Genomic DNA, 20,416 nt, shown 5'->3' on the forward strand with positions numbered 1-20,416 from the left:
ACGCCTTTTGCCGGTTTCACTCACTAGGTCTGTCTTGACTTGTATTTCCCAGAGCACTTCCACTAAACCAGCCTCTGCCGCCCTGTCTGCGGCGTCGGGGGATCTCGATCTATTCACTGAGCAAACAACAAAGTCCGAAGAGTCGGCAAAGAAACAGCTCTCCAAAGACTCCATCTTATCACTGTATGGCACGGGAACCATGCAGCAGCAAAACGCTCCGGGTAAGTGATTTTGTAACCGTTTCCATGCAGTCCTGTTTCAGGCCTTACCTAGAACAGTTATCTCCCGCAGGTACGAAACCAAGGTTGGGTGCCTGCACCCTATATCCCAGTGAAGATTCTTGTTTTTACCATTTGTAAAACAGAGACGGTCACTGAAATGCAATGCAGAAGGCTAAAGGAAGAAACAATATGTGATTTTAGTTTATTTATAGCTGTTTGAATTATCAAGGATTTGATTTACTGAAAGATTTGTGGATTCATGGCTTAGAGCACGAGTGTCTGTGCCGTTACCCTTCGGAGTTACTGTGGTGCACTTCTGACTTGCTGCGATCTTCCCTCTGTACAGGCCTGTTCATGGGGTCGTCCTCTATGCCATTTACCACACAGCCATCGGCTCATTTTCAAGGCTTTCCGGCCATGGGAGTTCCTGTGCCTGCAGCAACTGGGATGATGGGAAACATGATGGGACAGTCGGTGCCAGTCATGGGACAGAGCACGGGCGTGATGGTGGGAATGGGAATGCCCAATGGATTTACTGGTACTGCACAAACTGGTGTGATGGGACTTCCTCAAAATGTCGTTGGACCTCAAGGTGGAATGGTGGGACAGATGGTCACGCCACAAAATAAGTACGGATTGCAACAAAACCAGCAGGCTCAGTGGAACCTCTCCCAGGTAAAGGTTTGCTTTTCCCAGAGTGCTTTAGGAAAGACACTGCTTTTCAGGCGCAAAATGTTTGGCTGTAGGAGGAAAGCTGTGGCACAGCCGAGTTACAGACCGCTGGACCGTGCACTGCTCAGAGGCATGCAGCAAAAATCAGTGACTAACTCAATTCCAGGTGACCGATACCTAAGCGGAGAATAACTTTTCCCAGGGTAGGTCAAGCTCGGGTCTCTGCTCCTGCCGCTACTCTTGCCCGGCAGCTGAAGGAGGCAGCTGAAAAGCCAGCTGGGCTGTAGCAGCGACAGAGCGGCCTGCAAACGCAGCCTGACCTAAGGAGGCGTGAGGACAGCCACTGAGGGCCGTCAGTTGCGGGCCTCGGGGTCAGCTTCAGCAGAGCGCGCAGTGCTTTGCACTCTGACGTTCTCCCATGGACAGTTTGCGTCGGGTAATCTCTTATCTACCTCTTGCCATGTGATTTTTTTATTTCTTGGACGTGTTTAAAAGGTTCTCTAAAAGCACTAGCGTACAGGTGGTGCTGTGTCTGTACATCATCCAGTGAAGCATCTTGAAGTCAGGTATTTGAGAGGTTACTGGGGACACACAAGCCTTACTGACTCCCTTGGAGTTCAGTACGGACGAGAGCAACTGGTTTTCCATAACGGTTTTTTGAATTACAAGAGCAATACCGTAATTCAGGAAGTGAACCATGGTGACTTATTTAGATGGGATTATACTAATTTTTACTGTTCTGCTCAGTCCTGTGGTGTGACCGTTTTTTGAAGGTAAGCAGCATTTCTTTTGGGATTGAAACATCCCCCCGTTTGAAAATGCCATCGTTCTGCTTCGAAAAATAACTTTTAAAAGGTGAGAATTTCAAAATGCAAAAAAAAAAAATCCATGGATTTACTGCTAACAGTCTCTTTCTGGGTCTCTGACTTTAAAAAGACCCAAATTGGCTTTGAAATTAAAGTCCTGCTGCTTATCAGTTGGCTCGTAGAACAAGCTCTCGGTGTTTCTGTGCTCCCTGTGCACCAGCAGTCGCCGGGATGCCAACGTGCCACGGTGTGTAGGGGAACCGTGGCCTGATCTCCGGCTCCAGTTGAGTGGGAGCCAGCCCATTCCACGTACCAGAGCAGCACGCTTGGTATGCGCAGTCTGCTGCCTAAAGATTCTGCTCCAGAAGGGATTAGCAGCTAAGCAAAGCGCCTTTTCATCAGCTTTTTGTAGATCTCCATGCTTAGCAACAGGCTGTTTGTGCAGGTACATGTGTGAAAACATGCAGCACTGAGTTTTACCCTGAAACACGACCTTGCAGTTTACTTAACCCTTTTTTTCATCACTGTCTCAGTTATTTTGCCACCTGGCATTGTTCTCTCATGTTTACATGAACCCTGATTTTGACCTAATGCCATCTCTAACTTGAATCTGGCGTTGCTGATCCGGCATCCCGGCTCATCAGCTCCGATCGTTAGCTGCTCCAAACGCTCTGTTGCCCTCGAACTCAGGAGAGGGGACGGCAGTACCGTCCGCAGAGCCAGGCGTTGGGCTGCTCAGCGGGTGCTCGTGCCAGAAGGCCGGGGGCAGTAACCCAAAGCACGCTGCGGCGCTGACAGTTACGGTGACTAGATAATGCTTGAAGGGAATAGAATGTTTCTGCACTATGCCTGAAGCGAAAGTGCGGAATGATTTCACTTGTTTTTAAGAAATCACGGTATCTTGAGTGGATTATTTAGCAAGAATGGTTAGATTTAGGCAATATACAAGTTTATAATCCCACCTCATTCTTTACCGATTGCAACCTTAAATGGACAACTTATATAAAAATCTGTGTATTCAAGGCTTTGGGGTCCCCAGAGAAATACCGCTGGGACAAAACACACCTGGAGTTGCAATCGTGGAGGGGCTGTGTTTTGGTGTTTCCTTATCACCAGGACCCTGTGGGTTAGCTGTGAAACCTGGCAAGCGAGCTCTTCCCAGCAGAGACAGGTTGGGACTGCTGTGCCACATGCCCTGTACATTCAGCAGTGACGTGTTTATTATACGGACACATCACGTGCGCCGCAGCCAGTTGACCAATGTGTAACGGCCGTCACTTGAAGAGAAACCAGTTCCAGAAAAGCTGCTGCCTTGAGAAATGCTTAGAAACTCAGTATAATGAGTCAATATGTCTGTTTAATGAGAAATCCTAATTTTAGGGAGACGTACTTTAACTGGGTGGGAAGCCTGAGTGCTGTTTAGCTAGTGGCGTGGCGTGTTTCGGCAGCAGCGCTAACTGGGCTCGTGTCTGTGCTTCGCAGATGAATCAGCAAATGGCCGGGATGAACCTCAGCAGTTCCAGCAGCGCGATGGGCTTCGGCCAGCCCCCCAGCACAGCGGCAGGGTGGACCGGAAGCTCCTCTGGTCAGACTCTCAGCACACAGCTGTGGAAATGAAAGTTGCACTAGACGCCTCGCCCAGAAGAGCCACCTACCATTCCTTCTTCAGCTGCATTTACTTCCGCTGTCCCTTCCATGTACATACTCTTTTTCTTTGTCCCCAGCTGTTCCGATTAAGAATATAACTGACCGACCGTGTTGTGGTCTATACTGATTTAAATTTGATGTAGTGACAGGCAGATCAAGAATACATTTGTACGTCATTGGCAGCGTTTCCATACCACGCATACGAGTCCATAGACCATGTATTTAAGAAGCTGCTTAACCACGTACTGATTCTTTTCTTTTTTCCCTGAAAATTCTAGATCAAATGTTTGCATATAAGGGATGTAGCTATCATGTTAGTAATATCCAAAACTATGAACCCTGACCCCCCAAACTACCCAGTAATCCTGTAGAAGGTACTGTATGAACAAATGTTTAATCATATATAAATAGAATGTAAATGTATCACTGAGCAATGTTTTTCTCGTGTATCAAACGAATTTTGTTTCATCATACATTTCACTGTGACGTTATTATGGTGTGCGTAACAGGGAACGTGGTTATCGAAAGGAAGGTAAACCTGGATGTTGCTGTAGTTCTACAAACCAATAGTTCATTCTTTTAAAAATGAGCATTTGATCCACTTGAGTTTCCTGCGATGAAGTACCCGATCTGGCTCCCGAGGCACGCGCACAGTATTAACGCTGGGAACCGGCAGCACAACACGTATACACAAGGTAAACTCCGAGGGAACAGGCAGAATTTTCCTTGCAGAGATATCCAGGTTTATGACAGTGATTGTGTTTACATTTTATGGTGCCTCGTAATGATAAAATGTTATTTCCCTATATTAAAAGGATAAATCCATAAATGCTTGTGGGTTTTTATTTCGTTATCGTATGACCTGTTTGACCGCTGTCTCTTCAAGAAGGCTACTCTTAATGAAGGAAAGCACGTTCGGTTTGGAGGATCCATTTATGCAAATACGCGGTTTAAAACCCGTTCATAATTACACCATTAAGCTGGATAAATACAAAAAGTATATACATAAACCATGATTTTGAAAATGCTCCATTGCAGCCACGTTTCTCTGATTCTTTTCACTATGTGGAAACAGCCTTAAAACAAAGGTGAGTGTGGGTTCATTAAGACGAGAGGTCAGAAATGCATGCAAACGAGTCAGAACAAAGCACACCCACTTGATTCGCGTAGCAGAGTATCTGACGGCTTCCTCTTCTTTCCGCAGACGTCCATCGGGTGACGATCAGAAGGTCTCGCGCAGACTGTTTTAACGGGCTGAATTCGAACATCCGTTGCGCTGTGCTTCCCGTGCAACTGTCTCGCCCCCTCAGACCTCAATACTGACCGTGTCCAGATGGTATTTTGGCTCGTTAGCTAGGTTTACTTTTTCTGTTCGTGTGTGCCACACAAGGACCTATAAAGCAACACTCGTGTCAGTACAAGCAGCTGCAGAGACAGCACGAAAGCTTTTCAGTGAGTGGGGAAAGGAGTACCTTTGTGCAGTTGTTTGCTTTCGGTTCCAGTTCCTCCACTGTTGTTATCTGTTTCAGAAAATCGGATTCTTGCATTCCTGGCTGAGAACCACGACGCTTGAATACGGCTTTCGGATGCGACAGAATTACTTGGAGACTCACAGCAAACCCTTGGAGAGAGGCCAGGGGGGAAACGTTAAAAAAGAAACACTGTTTAGGCTTTACATTTTTGTGCGTGTTACACTTCAGCCTAGAAATCTCCCGTGTTCTTTTAAAAAATGTGTAGATCTGATTATATAGATAGACAGTATTTGGTAGGTTTGTACATCCCAAATTGTTTTGTTTTGCCCTGAAGGTACAATCAGATTTTCTTAATTGCACCATACTTTTAACGTGTTTAATCAATGTCCCGTCATGTAAAGACTATATGCTTTTCTGCCTGAAAAGTCAGGTATTGCTAAGATCTCAGACTGTCCTTCCTTTCTACTTCTAACTACGAAATAAAACAGAATTCCAAGTATCAATAAAATGTAGGAAATTTATACTGCGCAAGCACATCCAGGTTTAAAGGTGAGAGTCAGGAAAAAAGGGTTACAAGAAGTTGCTTAAACCAACTGTGGTCTTTAGAGATTTTTAGCCTTTAGAGAGTTTTAACATTCTTGTTCTTGAAAGGCAAGTCACTGACATTTCACCTTGCACACCCTGTAGTTACTGTGGACTTGGGAATGATTTTCATAGACAGCGGACTGCAGGACAGCCTGTAGCTGACTGTGCAAGGCACGGCACGACTGAAAGGACTGACCGCACCCTACAACTGCCTGAGAGGAGGTTGCAGAGAGGTGGGGGTTGGTCTCTTCACCCAAGTGATAAGCGATAGGACGAGAGGAAATGGCCTCGAGTTGCGGCTGGGGCGGTTTAGATTGGATATTAGGAAAAATCTCTTCACTGAAAGGGTCATCAGGTACTGGAACAGGCTGCCCAGGGAGGTGGCTGTGTCACCATCCCTGGAAGGATTTCAGAGTCGTGTAGATGTGGTGCTCAGGGACAAGGTTTAGTGGTGGACTTGGCAGTGCCGGGTTGACGATTGGACTTGATGATCTTAAAGGTCTTTTCCAACCTAAATAATTCTATAATTCTATGACATCATCAGTGCCCATGCCTCTCTTTGCAATGCATCCCTCTAACATGAGCACCCTCAGAGGAAGACTGAACACTGGGCAATGCCCAACAGCTCTTGTGCATCTCCGTTTTGCCATTATGTATCGAACCCTCCCATTCCCCTCAGCAGGGCTCGCTCGCAGGTATGCTGCTTTACGTGTGACTCAAAGCTCAACTGGCATGCTCGGAAAGAAAAACCGCGTTTGTAACTCCTGGTGTGTCCTTGCCAAGCCTAGCACAGCCATCGTCTTCCCCCAGTTCCGAGTGGGTCCTGCTGTCCCTTGGTAACCGCAGTAGTAACAGGTTTGACATCTGTTCTGGAAAACTGCAAGAACATTTCACTCTAAAGCCAGTATTACAATTTTCTCAATTTAAAAGTGAAAGTAACTTTCTCTAACGGAATACAAATCTGTCCCCTTTTTACTAGAATTACCTTGCTACTGTATTTTCCTTGAAAGTATCTGTGGCTTTTATGGGAGCCTTTTAAAGAGGAAAATACACGGAGGTAATTACACCACGTGTAAAGAAGGCACACTGAAACAACTTTCATCTTAACTATCATATTCTTGCTTGTAGCGAAGCACAGGAAGACCCTAGAAAGTGATTTTAATTGCACTTGTTTTTAAATAAAGGGCTGGACACTGCAGATGAAGACTGGGCTGGATGTAAACTGAGATTCCCAATTTACTGATGGACACGGTTGAAGAAATCATGTTTAACTTTATACGTTATATCCTGCCTAAGATAAAGATGAACCCGTGTCTAGATGGAAGGGGCGTATCCACGCCTCACGGAGTATTCCAGCGAGTAAGAGTCATCCAGGAGGCGCGAGACTGGCTGTAGCCTGTCCTCACTCTGCAGGGGTAAGCGCTGCAGCTCCTGCTAGCAGCAACACTGGGATCTTGCTGTTCTCTGCTCCAGCTGCTGCCTTTAGGCAGGCAGTACCAGGCTCACGAACGGCAGTTTGGACTTTTCTTCCCAGGCAGGGGCTTGTCTTCAGCAGGCTACAGGCCTTTCTGGCTTCCCGCATCTCGCAGCCTGGCTGAGAGAGCACAGGGTGGGCCCCATCCCAGAGCTGTTTGTAGCCAAGCATAACTGTTCGTGAGGAGCCAACACTTTTGAACTCCCTTGGCAAGAGACGGCTGCGGTGCATACAGCCAGGCTTCTGCACCCTGAAAGATGACCGTAAACTAATCACTGATGAAGAGATCAGCCTGGTTCTATGCACTAGTCTTGCTCAGGTTTCCTTTTCATTTTTTCTAAATTAGAAGTAACAATATAAATTTTTGGTGCAACTGTGCTTTAGCAAGCTTCATATTTTGGGCACAAAACAAAGTTTGCTTTGTGAGGGAAGGCACTGCCCATCGACTGCATGAGCCGCTCTTTTTGAAAAGATTCAAAATGTAATTTTTAAGATTTAAGCTGGTCATCCATGGGGGAAAAAAAAAAAAGAAGTAAACACCAAAAGTAGTGTAGTGTCCCAGTTTTTAGAATGGAGAAGGAACCCATTCTAAGCAGAAAAGACATACTCGCTACTGCCTGTGTCTGAACTTGGCTCCCTGGCCCCCACAGCCCATACGTATCCATGCAGTGATTCCCTCTGTGTTCCCCTGTTGCTAAGCTGGCTTCTCCACTGAGAAAACTGTATTCGGTTCCAAGGATGGGTTTCTCCTATGCACAGATTTTTCAGATGTGCCATGCCCCCCTGCACATAACACATGCACTTGCTACCCTGCTGTGCAAACTGCCGTTTTAGGCTGCTATCAAAAAGCCCCCATGTTGCTGGGCATCAAATAAAAGTAAGATCATTAAAGTAAGTGTTGGATGTGGCAAGGGCACGGACTGCTGGGCAGTGACTGGCCTCAGGGTTGTTTCCTTGATCAGCAGTCATGCAGTCTTTGCTTCTTAGAAGAATCCAATAAAGCAGCAACTCAGATAAGTTCAAGGAGACTTATCTCCTGGTTCTCTAATTATTCAGCTCTGCTTTGCAACTGCTTTGATTTCACGTGTGACTTTTTGTATTTATGTAGGCAGACCAACTGGACTTGAGGGAAAACCATTTTCCTGTGACAACTTTCCATTGACTTTTTATCACAGACAGCTCATTTTGGCATCAAAAAGAGAGATGGCTCAGGTTTTGCCCACACTGGCACTAGTTATCTATATCTATACTGTAGATCTCAGTAGATAATGACCCTGTGGTGATAGATGAACGTACACTGTTATTCTGAAGTCTGTCCCCAAACAGGGATTCATGTGGGATTACTGTCTCCGTAAATGAACAGTGCTACACACATACAGTTCTTGTACTTGATCATTATTCCCACAAGGCCCTACTGGACTTAAGATCCCATGAAATGCCACGTGGCAATCTCATAGCCAGAGTGTGAAGAGGTGTTCTGGATTTTTTTTTGGTGTTTAATGCAAGTTTGATAAATGAAATCTAATTAGCTGAAGAGCCAGCCCCCTAGGTAAGAATAATTTGTTGGAGAACAAGATGCCTGGGAGACATGGAAAAGATTACATCTGTGCTTCTTTCTACGGAAGTTGTTTCTGTTAATTCACACCTTGGCTCGTGTTAGATCAACAGCTCCTGTTAAAGGCAGAACCATTTTTCTTCATCCAGTTAGACGGGGCCAGTCTTTATGGATTTTTGTTGCCGTGATTAATGGCTGCACTTCCTGCATGCTGTAGTTAGGACAGCAGCTGAAGGCAAGCTACAAACTGGGAGCGTGTATCATTTCCAGAGCGTATAAATGCTACTGCTCAGTGCTGACGTTGAAAGGGAAATGCTGGTGTCCACACAGTTCGAGGTACTAGCTTTGGCTTGCTGAACCTGCCGTGGTGTGGGCTCGGCTTCTTACAAATACCTTCTCCCTGGGACATACTGTTTGGGTGGCAGACAGCAGAGGTGCTCAGCCGAAGGCTTTGTAGTTCAGAACAAAGGCATCTGCTGACAGTTAATTTACCATGACAGAGGCTCTCTATTTTGAACTCAATGACATTTAAAATAGTTGTTACCCTCTGATAGAGGGGTGGTTTTGAGTTTGGGGTTTTTTTTTTAATTTTTTTAATTTTTTTTTATTTTGAGTGTGCTGTCTGCCACAGACACTTAAAATCTTTTGTACTTCTGACTTCCAGCAGTAGCTCTTTCAGACAGACAAAACGTGCCATGCTTTGCAGTGTCGTTAACAGATTAGGTGGTTTTTTTCTCTGGGAACCATAAGAAAGGTGAGATGCACTAAAGACCTTGTTCTACAGCAAAATTTAAAGGAGAAAAAACCAAAACGCTTGCTCAGGCTCTAGCAGAGGGACTTAGTGCACAGTGGATGAGCTCTGGACCACAAGTCCAGAATCTGCTTGCCCAGTGATTGACAGGCATAGATTAATCTCTGTGACTGAAGGAAGCAGCTCCTGGAATGCCAACATAAAGCATGCATCTGTTTTCCCTGAGCAATCTTGACAGTGGGAGAATCAGAGTCTAACTTGTTCTCACGGGTGGCCAACAACTCTGGCACTGGGAACAAGCCAAAAGTAAATCACTCACAGCAACACTTAATAATCGTGTCTAAGGTAAACACCACTGTGCCTACCTGGGAATCGACGTCACTTTTTGCTTTGCTTACAGCACTCAATTCTCTCTGCCTTGCCTTCCCTGAGGGTAAAGAAGTCTGTGTCCAGCTCTAGAACCCACCCACAGTTAAAACTGAGATGGAACTTTAAAGACACAAGAACTAATTTCTGTGGTGCGTAGGTTAACAGGCAAGAAGCAACACAGGCAACAGCTACTCTGCTTTCTGAGTGTGATTTTGTATTGGAGAATAGCAGCATCAACCCCAAAGTTCTCAAAAGAAATAACCAACATTTACTGAACTGATACAATGGAGTACGTTTCCAAGAAGAATCTAGGGAAGTTGGCCAGCAGGGATTTTTGAGCCGATCCCAACTGAATCAGCAGGACCTGTCTCCGCTTGCAGTAGATTTGAACTTGGACCGCTATCTTCAAGTCTCGGAAAGTTTTATGTACGTAAAAGCACAGACATGCAGCCTCTGAACAGCCACAAGTTGAATCAGTGGTCCCAAACCTTTTTAAACAGTCATTCTTCTCACACTCAGCCTCATGATCAGATTATTGTGAAATTCACGACAAAGTAGTTCTGTAAACCGAAGACAGCCTCCTTAGCAGTGCCCTGGGAATCAGCACTTTTATAGAAAACCACTGTGAACTGATGGGCAGTTTAATATAGAGACAATTTTCATGGTAATATTTTCAAAAGAGATCCTGGATCTTCCTGACGTGCAGTAGATGGTACAACGTCAGTTGCTTATCTGTTTGGTGCCAGCAGGAGGAACGCCAGTGACATACTACAGCACGGCCTTAGGTTTGTTAGCAAGTCCTCCAAGTCCCCAGGGGTATGCTGGGGGAGGCAAGGGTGGAAAAAGGAGTGTTAATATGCATCTTGTAGACTGCCCCTGTTCAGACACCTGTGCAATTCTGGATTGGCAGGGTCAGTTGTTTGTCTGTGCCCTTCCACCCCCGTTCCTGAGGGGAATGAAGATGCAAACCTGAGATCATTTTCTACCAGCCTACACAGCATCCATTTCCCTCCCTGCTGAAATTAAGGATGTTATTTGATTTCTTCAGTTATTTTTTGAAGACTAATAAAAGCTCTCTTCCCCAAGTAGTAACTCCCTGTCTGTGGATCTGCAAGAACTTCCTATGCTCTCAACGCTTGTATCTTTGTCTCTATAACCTTCCATTCTGTGACTTTTGTAAAAGTACAAGTGGATAATGTTCCTAATGCAGCTGCTTTTCCCTCATGCCAGCATTTCAGCCAACAACTGCAAAGTGTAAGCAACCACTTAGGAACTTCCCAGGTATCTCTTCCTGTCTTTGATAGAGTCCCAGTTATGTAACGGCTTGTTGCCTACTGCTGCTGTGTTATGAACCATGTTACTACCCTTATAATGCCCATAGTAACCACATCTACAATACAGTATGAATATGTATCTATAAGAACAGTCCTTGCCTTTGCATTTAAATGGGTGTGCTGCAGTCCTCAACAGGCTACACGCATTTAGGAACTGACATATGTAGTTACCCCCTGAGGAATGCCTCTACCTGGACACTCAACTGTGTGGTTTATATTACGCCAGGGGATACTATTAACTTGAAATGCTTCTACCATGCAGAAGAATTCATCTGATGATATTTCTGTCTTTGAGATGTTAGCAACTATTAGCTGTCCTATTACTCTTTTTAAGTGATTTTACTGTAAATACTGTACATATTTTTCATCAAACAATTCATATAAAAACATTCTGTTGAGGCGAGAAAGCACTATCCTTTTCCTGCTCTGAAAACTAAGGGTTGCAGAAAAAAGAAAATGGCTGTTTCTACCCAACTCTTGCCCTTAAATCCCTACTTTTCCCCCTCCATCTCTTTCCTGAATACAGAATATGCTTAAGTCCAAATGTCGTACCATTTGCTGGGAAACCAGCTGCTGCTACATCAGAAATGGGACTTCTGCACATTGGCGATTCGTGTGGCAGTTGTGCAGATACAAAGGATTGTGTAAGGATGGACTAACAGCAAGACCGAGAGCGCTATGCGGTGTGCTAACTTCACAGCAGAAGATTCATTAGATCCATTTTGAAGCTTTTCTGCCTTTATCTACTAGCCTAGAGCTGTCAGTGATCTTTCCCCTAAGCCCAGTGTTTCAAACTTGTATCTATCTACAGTTATCACCATCATTCCAAATGGCCAATAAAAAAAAAAAGAATAATTTCATGATGAAGTGGCATTTTACAATATATGGTCTAAGAAGGGACTGCATTTCTACTGCCTGGTGTAGACTGATGGCACAATGAAAGGTAGGGCTCCTTGCAGAAATTAACTGGATGAATTAATTTACAATTAACTTGTTTCAGACAAACAATTTATACAACATAAAAGCCAAGTTGCCGTGTAAAATTAAGAACAAGTGAAAAGTAAGTTCAGATGTCGCCAAGAAGCAACTTAATCAGATGAGACGTGCAAGCTAAGACTTCCAGGCTATTTAGTGCTGAAGGGCTACATACAGCGCTGCACTTCAGAAGTTTTAAAAGCTGCTTACACTGAGACATCTGTTTCTGTCCTGCTCATAAAAAACGTAAGAACAGTTCTTATGAGAAACATTCATGTGTCAGGAAACGCGGTACTTACCCGCCATGTCAATTGCAAAGGGCCTGTCCGCTCTCCAGCCAGTGTACCAGCCAACAACTTTGCCATTTTCCACGACCGGGCGCTCGTATCGTCGTCCTCCCACCAGCCCCACGGGCCACACCGATACTTTGCGGGTTGTACGCATCTGCAAGAGGCAAGGACAGCGTGACTGCACATATGCGACCCTAGCAGGCTTTTTTCCTACGTGCCGGTGGAAAGCCTACACATATAATCATCAAGACTAGGTATTTAAAAGCAATTCTAGCTTACAGATTTCAGCCCAACAGCATAAGCACTTGAAAGCTGCATGTGCCCACTTGTGTTCTGTGAAATCTCCAGCTCTCTAGCCCATAGGTACCTCAATTCTACTGAAAATACGCTATTTATATTATTTTTTATAACTAAAATTTTTAAAAGCCATGAGAAGAAACAGTATTTGTTTTCTTGTTTGGGTTTTCAAAGGTGAAGTAGATCTTTTTTATCTGCAAGACTACAGCATTCTTGCAATGGGCTGATCTCTAGTTTGCTTATATATTGTACAAGCCCAGCGAGGGAGAATAGTATAATAGCGATTAACAAATATACACTTCATTAAGACAAGAACAGCCGGTCACAAATACACTGAGTACAGGAATTGTGGCATGCAACTCTTCCCCTACCTGCCATGTACCAGATTTGTACAACAGATGCAGCTCAGCTCTATGAAAGGCTCACCAAAAAAGATTAGGTTTGTGCTAAGCCTTTTTAACTTCTCTATTTTTCTTGCTCTGCTAAGTGTCTGAGAAGGACAAAAAAACAGGTCCAGCAGGATGCTTCTGCTAGTTTGCTACCAGCAACAGGAGCTTTTCCCAGTGGTGTAAATTAACTAAATGCAGTTCGTCCTCCTCTAACCTAGAGGAATCTATAGATACTAAAATATTACTCTTTCTTTAGCAAAAAGCGTGTATGACTGGGAGTCTGTGAATTCACTTCACTGGTTTGTAGACAGTTTTCTTCAGTAAACAGGAGGTAACATGACAGGAACCTGATGCGCTGCTCCCCACGGGAAAATCACTGACAGCCTTCGGAGAGAAGACGAGTGCATGGACACGGCAACTTGCACAGTTTAACCATGCCGATTCAAAAGCCACAGTTTTAACTACTGTGCTTAAATATGGTCCTCTTTAAGTAAGAAACTCTTTCAGTGTAGTGCGGGCTTAATTTGATCGATTTTTAAAACAACCTTTTGTCTTCTTTTGTAGTTGAGGCTTGTTCCTTAGGGAAAGGTTATCCCTTTCTCCTTCCAAGTACTCCTCTTAGCAAAAACACACGCAGCGTTACATATTTGTAACTGCAGTCCCCCATCGATAGATGTTCAATTAAAAGACAACCTTGGTTAAATATTAAACACTTCCCTCTCCTTCTGCAAGGTGAAAGACTTGTCATGCATATCATCTAGACTCCCGGGAGATGCACCAGAAAAAACAAAGACGTCGCGTCACTCTGGTTCACACTTCTAAGCTAGAAACATTAGCAGATTCTTAGGAGAACTTTCACGTAGAGAAGGCATAAAGTACATATTTAAGAATCCACAAATATGTATGCACACACAGAAGAGAGGCATGCACCTCCCCTCCCTACAATTCTTTGCATATCTTTAAATCTGTTCAGCAAGAATTTTCTCTCTTCCACCCTAATAACTGCTGCAGCAAGTCACACCACCTCACTCAGCAGCAGCAGTCCAGACTGTACAAGAACTGGGTACGTATACAACTGGCAATATAGGGATTTTTCATGGTAAGGATTCTATCCAAACCGTTGTTTATTTAATTGCCAGTGAGAGACTTAACTACGTGGATATGGAAGTCAGTCAAACCTTCTCATGAATATCTTTTACTCTGGTTCAGTGGCTCATCCACCCATTTAGTGGCACAGTGTATTTACATTAACATCCAAACACATCAGACACAGGGCATCATCCTGTTGGGCTTGTCTACACAGGCAAGTTTCCAAGGGCACGATCAAGCTGCATACACCCAACTGTGCTGTGCCAGTATCAACCACAGGATGAACACGTATGCCCACTAATTAATTGCCATTAATACCCTCTGGAGGGTGTGGATACTCAAACAAATTATTAGTGTATGGATTTACAGCATTTTAGCTACCCTGTGCCAACTGCCTGTACCCACAGTAACCATAAAATGCTGCAAGACAGGCAGGCACACTTGAACAATGAGAGTAGCTAAAGCATGGTAAGCCTGTACCCTGCCCTTTCCCACAGTAAGCATCTGGGCAGCTGTACTGCAAAACAAGCCAGATCACACGAGGCTTCTGAGTTGGGTCAATAGTGGCCACAGCATTTATGCTTATGTTCAAGTCAGTAAAGCCACTGCACATCAGAAGGAAGCAAGTAACCATTTACAGAGCTCTTTGGGTTACTTCATTCTCACAGATTACATTTGGGGATGGCATCCCAGAAAGCCAACCATATCCTGGGCTGTATCCAGCGAAGCGTGGCCAGCAGGTCGAGGGAAGGGATTCTCCCCATCAGCTCCCAGGAGACCCCACCTGCAGTACTGCATCCAGCTCTGGGGCCCCCAAGGTAAGAAGGACATAGACCTGTTGGAGCAAGTCCAAAGGAGGGCCATGGAGATGACCAGAGGGCTGGAGCACCTCTCCTGTGAATAAAAGCTGACAGAATTGGGCTTGTTGCGCCTGGAGAAGAGAAGGCTCTGGGGAGACCTTATAGCTCCTTCCAGTACCTGAAGGGGTCTACAAGGGTACTGGGAGAGGACTTTTTACAAGAGCCTGTAGTGATAGGACAAGGGGTAACAGGTACAAATTGAAAACAGGGAGGTTTAGATTAGATATCAGGAAGAAATTCTTCACAGCGAGGGTGGTGAGGCACTGGAACAGGTTGCCCAGAGAAGCTGTGGATGCCCCATCCCTGGCAGTGTTCAAGGCCAGGCTGGATGAGGCTTTGAGCAACCTGGTCTAGTGGAAGGTGTCCCTGCCCATGGCAGGGGGGTTGGAACTAGATGGTCTATAAGGTCCCTTCCAACCCAAACCATTCTGTGATTCTGTGATTTTTAGAGAATGAAATAAGCAGGTGTCAAGAATACAGCAATCCCTTTAAGTACAAACTGAAAGAGCACATCTAGACCAGTATTTATGCTAATTCTGTAATACTTTACAGCCTCAGGATATGCTAGGCAGATGAAAGTAGAATATTTCTTTTAATCTTCTGAGAATGGCATTACTGCATTTAACATACTGATGTGTTAAGGCTGTCTATATGTATGATGGGGAGAAAGCTATTACTTGGATTAAAAGGCCAGCTTGCATCTGGAATTTGATGCTGCTAATCATTGGGACACAAAAAAGTCATTCAAAAACATGTGAATTCTAATTGCTGTATTGCTGTGGGTTAAACAACTGCCAACCTATCTTACAAACAGCTTCCTAAATTACTCTTCCACCTGTCATTTTAATGTGCACTAGCACATTTTGTCTTAATGCTCAGCATTTGAAGTCCTAGTAGCTTACATGAATGGTATTCATCTTACCCGTAACTCTCCATAAGTTAGGCATCTGGTCTATCCCAGCCATTCTATGATTCTATGACTTCTCCAGTTAATGAACAGAGATAGAAACCTACGGGTGGCGTGGCTCATCCTGCCTGGCTTAGAGAGCTGTCTTAAGATAGGATGAATCTCCCTCTGGAAATGCTTCTGTCCTCTACTCACTTTTTGATTACCTGAAAGGGGATCTTGGGCATAGGAAGAGTATGATCTGCTGGATGGGGAAGATGATAAAAAGACTCAGTAAGATGGTAGAACAAACCCGAACGAAGGGGGTGGGGGTGACAACTGGGAAAAAAACAGAAGGAAGTGACAGGATAGAGGAGTAACAACTAACCAAAGAAACCCCAGTGAGGTGATGGGCATATAACAGTAAATACAGTAGCAACAGAGGAACCGCTAAAGAATAACAAGTGAAAATACAGAAAATGTAGCTGAGCAATGAAAGAGATACTGATAAAAGCACTGCCAAAAATAGCATCTCATTAGTCAATCAAGAAAAGCTGCTTAATGGGATGCACAGGACTGATGGGATAGGGAAGATGCCAAGCTAGTAACAAAATATAAAAGCCCTAGGGGAACGAAGGAAAACGACAGACAGAGGAAGCATGGCCATACTTCCCACAGTAAAAAGGCTTCCAGGCTGGAGCAACCACTGTAGTGCTTTTGCAGCCTGATGTTGATGTGTTTCTATTCAGGATTCAACGCTCCCAGCAAATGCAAACCTGGCTGCCGCATGCACTTTGGGGTTTTCTCTCCCTCTGTTCTCTATCGCTTCAACCCCTGTGTAATTTGTGATCCATACTGGTCAGGCTACAGGTTATCGTCCAGCTCACAACCCCATCCCAGCTAGACTCAAGCAGATTTCTATGCAAAATTCTGATTTATTATTACCAAAGATGGGATCTAGAGCTTCTCCACTACAAGTCTTCCAGAGGGGAAAACGTTACGAGTTAAAGCACGAGCAGAGCCAGGTTCCCTATCAGTTCTCAGACAGGCATGCTGCTTTACTCCCACGTCATTAAAGCCAGGTTCTGCTTCAACCAGTCGTGACCGCACTGCAAGCCAGAGGGATAGCTGAGCTGCAATGATGCTACACCCGTTTACTGAGGCACTGAATGGAGGTTCTGCCCCTACTTAACTGTTACTTCCAAGGAGGTGCTGAGTCACAGAAAATCTGTGCCAGTAGCTTTTGTGGTTTAGGGACTGTGACTCTTAGGGGAGAGTCACTTCAAAAAGCAAGCAAGTTGTTGGTAAATTTGACAGTAAAGGGTATGTGTCCATGGGAAAACTTGTAGAAAGGGTCTACAAAAAAAAAAAAATGTCAATCCCTGATTTAGCCTGCCCTGCAACCCTCACGGGTGATCTGACCTAGTGCTTCACCTTCCTCACTATTAGAAAGCTTTCTTCCAAATATCTGCCTTAAACCTCCTCTGCCGATTCGCACCCAACCCACAGCACAGAGAGTGGATAGATTAATTCCCCCTTCTCTCAAGCAACGTTTTACATATTGGATACAATGATTAATGCTTCTAAATTATACCAGCATCCCTAGGCACAAATGTCAATATTGCTTCCCTACAGGAGAAAACTGTACTAAATTTAACTGAAGCAGTTAGGAGCCAATTTCTCTGGATTGGGAAGACTTCCAAAATATCTGCCATTCATATTTCCTTTCAGCCTTTCTACTTACAAATTCTTTTTCTCATCTTACTTTCTGTTACTCTACTAGGCTGTGTTCACCACACCTCTGAAGAGCTGCTGACCACTGGTAATTAATTTCACAGTAACAGTATCAGTGCCCTGGGTAGAAAGAAAACTACTGCTGTCAAAGTGCAGAAACAGACAGTGCTTGGTACTCTGTAGCTCAGAGCCCCCACCTGGATAAATCTGTTTCAAGTAGCTTTTTTTGTCACCGTTTCCTCTCATTTTTAAGCTATTCCATTGTTTCTCTACCAGTCTTTTCTAATCCAACCTCTTTAAAACAGGTATTACATGTCTATGTGCACAGGGAATGTCAGTCTGCATTTAAAATCTGTCATGTATTCTTAAATCATTTATATACTAGAAAGGTATTTAATGCACTGGTAACTCAAATTTAGATCTTTTTTTATTATGACGATAATAACTAATGACACCCAGCTAATATTTAATTCTGTCTAGACTACCGAATGTTATTTTTAAGACCACAGCAAAATTTTGATTTTTCCAACCAGCTCCAAGATGCAGAAGACCTCCATGTTTTCAAAGATAAACAAATTAATTTATACTACTTTTAAATCTTTTGCATAAATATATCCATTAAAAAATACACAGAAGTCAGCTTAACACAGTGTACAGAGATTAGGACTGCTGTGTAAATGTTATCAAAGGAGCACTAACCCTTCCCTAGTCAGAGCTGGAATAAACAGTAAATACTTCTTCTGTAATGTCTTTGAGTTGCTCTCAAAATATTTTACTAAGATAACCATAGAAAACTGAAGCCTATGGGACACTCAATGCCTGCAAGTATTTCTGTCCTATTTTTATTAAGAAGGATTTATTTTTTTCAGCTACAAACTGTTAACAGCCATTAAAATATCTTCTACCTTTATACATACCTGTCTGGAGAGTGAAGGAGGGGGGCGTAAGAAAATGCATCCGTCCTGAATCGCTCACACAACTTGCCCTCTGCTCTACAGTGCCACTAAGAAAATTACCACAGTTGGACAGCACTAACCTTCAGTGAGAAGGTCACATTCATTAGCCAAGACAAAATGTTTCTTATTTTCCCCTCTGTTCTTCATGAATCTTTGTTCCCATACAGCTGATTTTAGGATGAGCCTACCTCAGCAATTTAGACTCATCCTCTTCGCTGACCAGATTCTTACCTTCCCTGTGGCTCCATGAATCCTGAGTTACTGTAAGGGCTACCTCAACTTCAGGAGAAGAGGTTGAGGTCTCAGCTTCAACTCTACAATCACAGTCAGGGCATTCTTGTGCAGGCAACAGCTACAGCAAATTGAATTCTAGTCCCCCACTCAGTGGTCAACTTGGCTAACTAACCGCTAAGCTATTAAATAGAAGTTTGGAGGTTTAGTTTTTTCTTTAGAAATGACAATTAGTGCTGTGATTTGCTTTGAACTTACTGCTGCAAAGCTGTATTCAGACCATACTTTATAGCACGGGTTCCTCGAAGGAGACCCAGTCTGCAAATCCTCAACTTGCGCTCAGACAAGACAGTGGTATGTGCCATACTTGCACACTTCAGGCACTTAGCAAATTATGCTATGAAATTTCAGACACTGATGACCGAAGGGCTAGGGGTGGCAGTGAGGGAGATCAGTTTTAGATACAAGCATCTTAATTTCACATACATCTCAGATTATGTGTCTGAGCAAAATACAAGCAAAGGTGCCAGGTATGACCTAGACGGTCTCTAGAAGTCCAACGCATTTCTGAATGCAGCAAGCTCACTTTCTCACACATGTTGAAGACCTTTACTCCTGTTTTTTGCAATCCTTAAGCAGCTCACCCCTCACTCTCAAAGGTTTCAGGGGAGTCTAAACAATCAACAGCAGAGTGAACCTCCAACACTAATCCCTCCTACTTGCATACATCTCCTTACACAGACCAAGGAAGAGGTGGCCTTTGGCCAACTACTCGGAATATGGAAAGGGCCCAGAAAATGACTGAGACGTAGAAACACACAAAGGATGTGAAGAGTTAAAGGAAGTGGAACTTAGGTATGTCTATCTTCAGCTTCCAGCACTTAGGCTAATCTTGTTTTTAAAATCTCTCTATGAAGGTGGAATGCCAGCTTTATCTAAAGTTTTCTTTCTGGTAGTCTAAAAATATGGAATTGGCAGTTGCTAGGCACCAGTCACAATATTACAATAATGTGCATTGAGGAATAAGATGAAGCACAAACACAACAGAAACTATAACAGAGTCACTCCAAAAAAACCAGCCTAGAGTAAAAAAATAGAAGTTGTGATGATTCATGTAGAAACATCTGTAAAGCATATCAAATACAGTAGGTTGGGATTTCAGGCCTCTCAGTGGTTTTGTTATGACATTCAAGTGATAAAAGATATTTTCAGAAAGCAGACTGTTGTTTGTGACTGAGAGATGCAGATGGATACCTCCAGATGAATAGATCATACATGAGCAGAAAAAATAAGTTATTTTGGGGGTCTGGATCCCAAAATAATAAATGAAAAAATACAATATGCCAGAACTACCAATATTAAAGTAAAAGCATGGTTTTTCACCTGACCACCATTACACTCTCAAGCGGAAGGAGCTGGGAATAACTTACAAGGCCACACCTCCACTCCTGGAAATATTTTTTCATCATTGCTACAGCCCCACTTCGTACTCTGAAGAATTTCAATCACCGAACCAATTGGTCCTGTCCCTGAAACCTTTCCAGGGAAGGTGAGCCTTTTCTAACAAAATGCTCAGCTGAGCCAATGCTGAATACACTGTAGCAGCAGAAAGAAAAACCAAGCTCTCCACCTGACTCTAGAAACAACAATTAAGCCTGCTCAGACCCTGTTCAGCTTGAGAACATAGTTTTGCCAGTCAAAAACTAAGCTATACACCCACATGCCATCATACATCTTAGGAAAACGATAACTATAAACAGCACCAGAGGATTCCAGATTTACTACATATGGCACTTTCCAGCAAAACATTAATGGAAGCTGGG

General features: G+C 43.8%; 2 protein-coding genes across 2 annotated transcripts; one reads left to right on the forward strand and one right to left on the reverse strand.

Annotated features, from left to right (window-relative positions):
* Positions 1–52: 52 nt before the first annotated feature.
* LOC104506162 (stromal membrane-associated protein 1-like) lies at positions 53–4,175 on the forward strand (the record flags this gene model as incomplete). The annotated part of the gene is made up of 3 exons (XM_010147021.1): positions 53–221; positions 568–896; positions 3,182–4,175. Coding segments are annotated over 3 exons (633 nt in total), but the record flags the coding sequence as incomplete, so codon positions are not given.
* Positions 4,176–4,652: 477 nt separating this feature from the next.
* Positions 4,653–12,305, reverse strand: B3GAT2 (beta-1,3-glucuronyltransferase 2; the record flags this gene model as incomplete). The annotated part of the gene is made up of 3 exons (XM_010147022.1): positions 4,653–4,739; positions 4,819–4,967; positions 12,161–12,305. Coding segments are annotated over 3 exons (381 nt in total), but the record flags the coding sequence as incomplete, so codon positions are not given.
* Between the last annotated feature and the right edge of the window lie 8,111 nt (positions 12,306–20,416).

Source organism: Eurypyga helias, unplaced genomic scaffold (genome assembly GCF_000690775.1).
Source record: "Eurypyga helias isolate BGI_N326 unplaced genomic scaffold, ASM69077v1 scaffold44752, whole genome shotgun sequence".
In the NCBI taxonomy this organism is placed as follows: Eukaryota; Metazoa; Chordata; class Aves; order Eurypygiformes; family Eurypygidae; genus Eurypyga; species Eurypyga helias.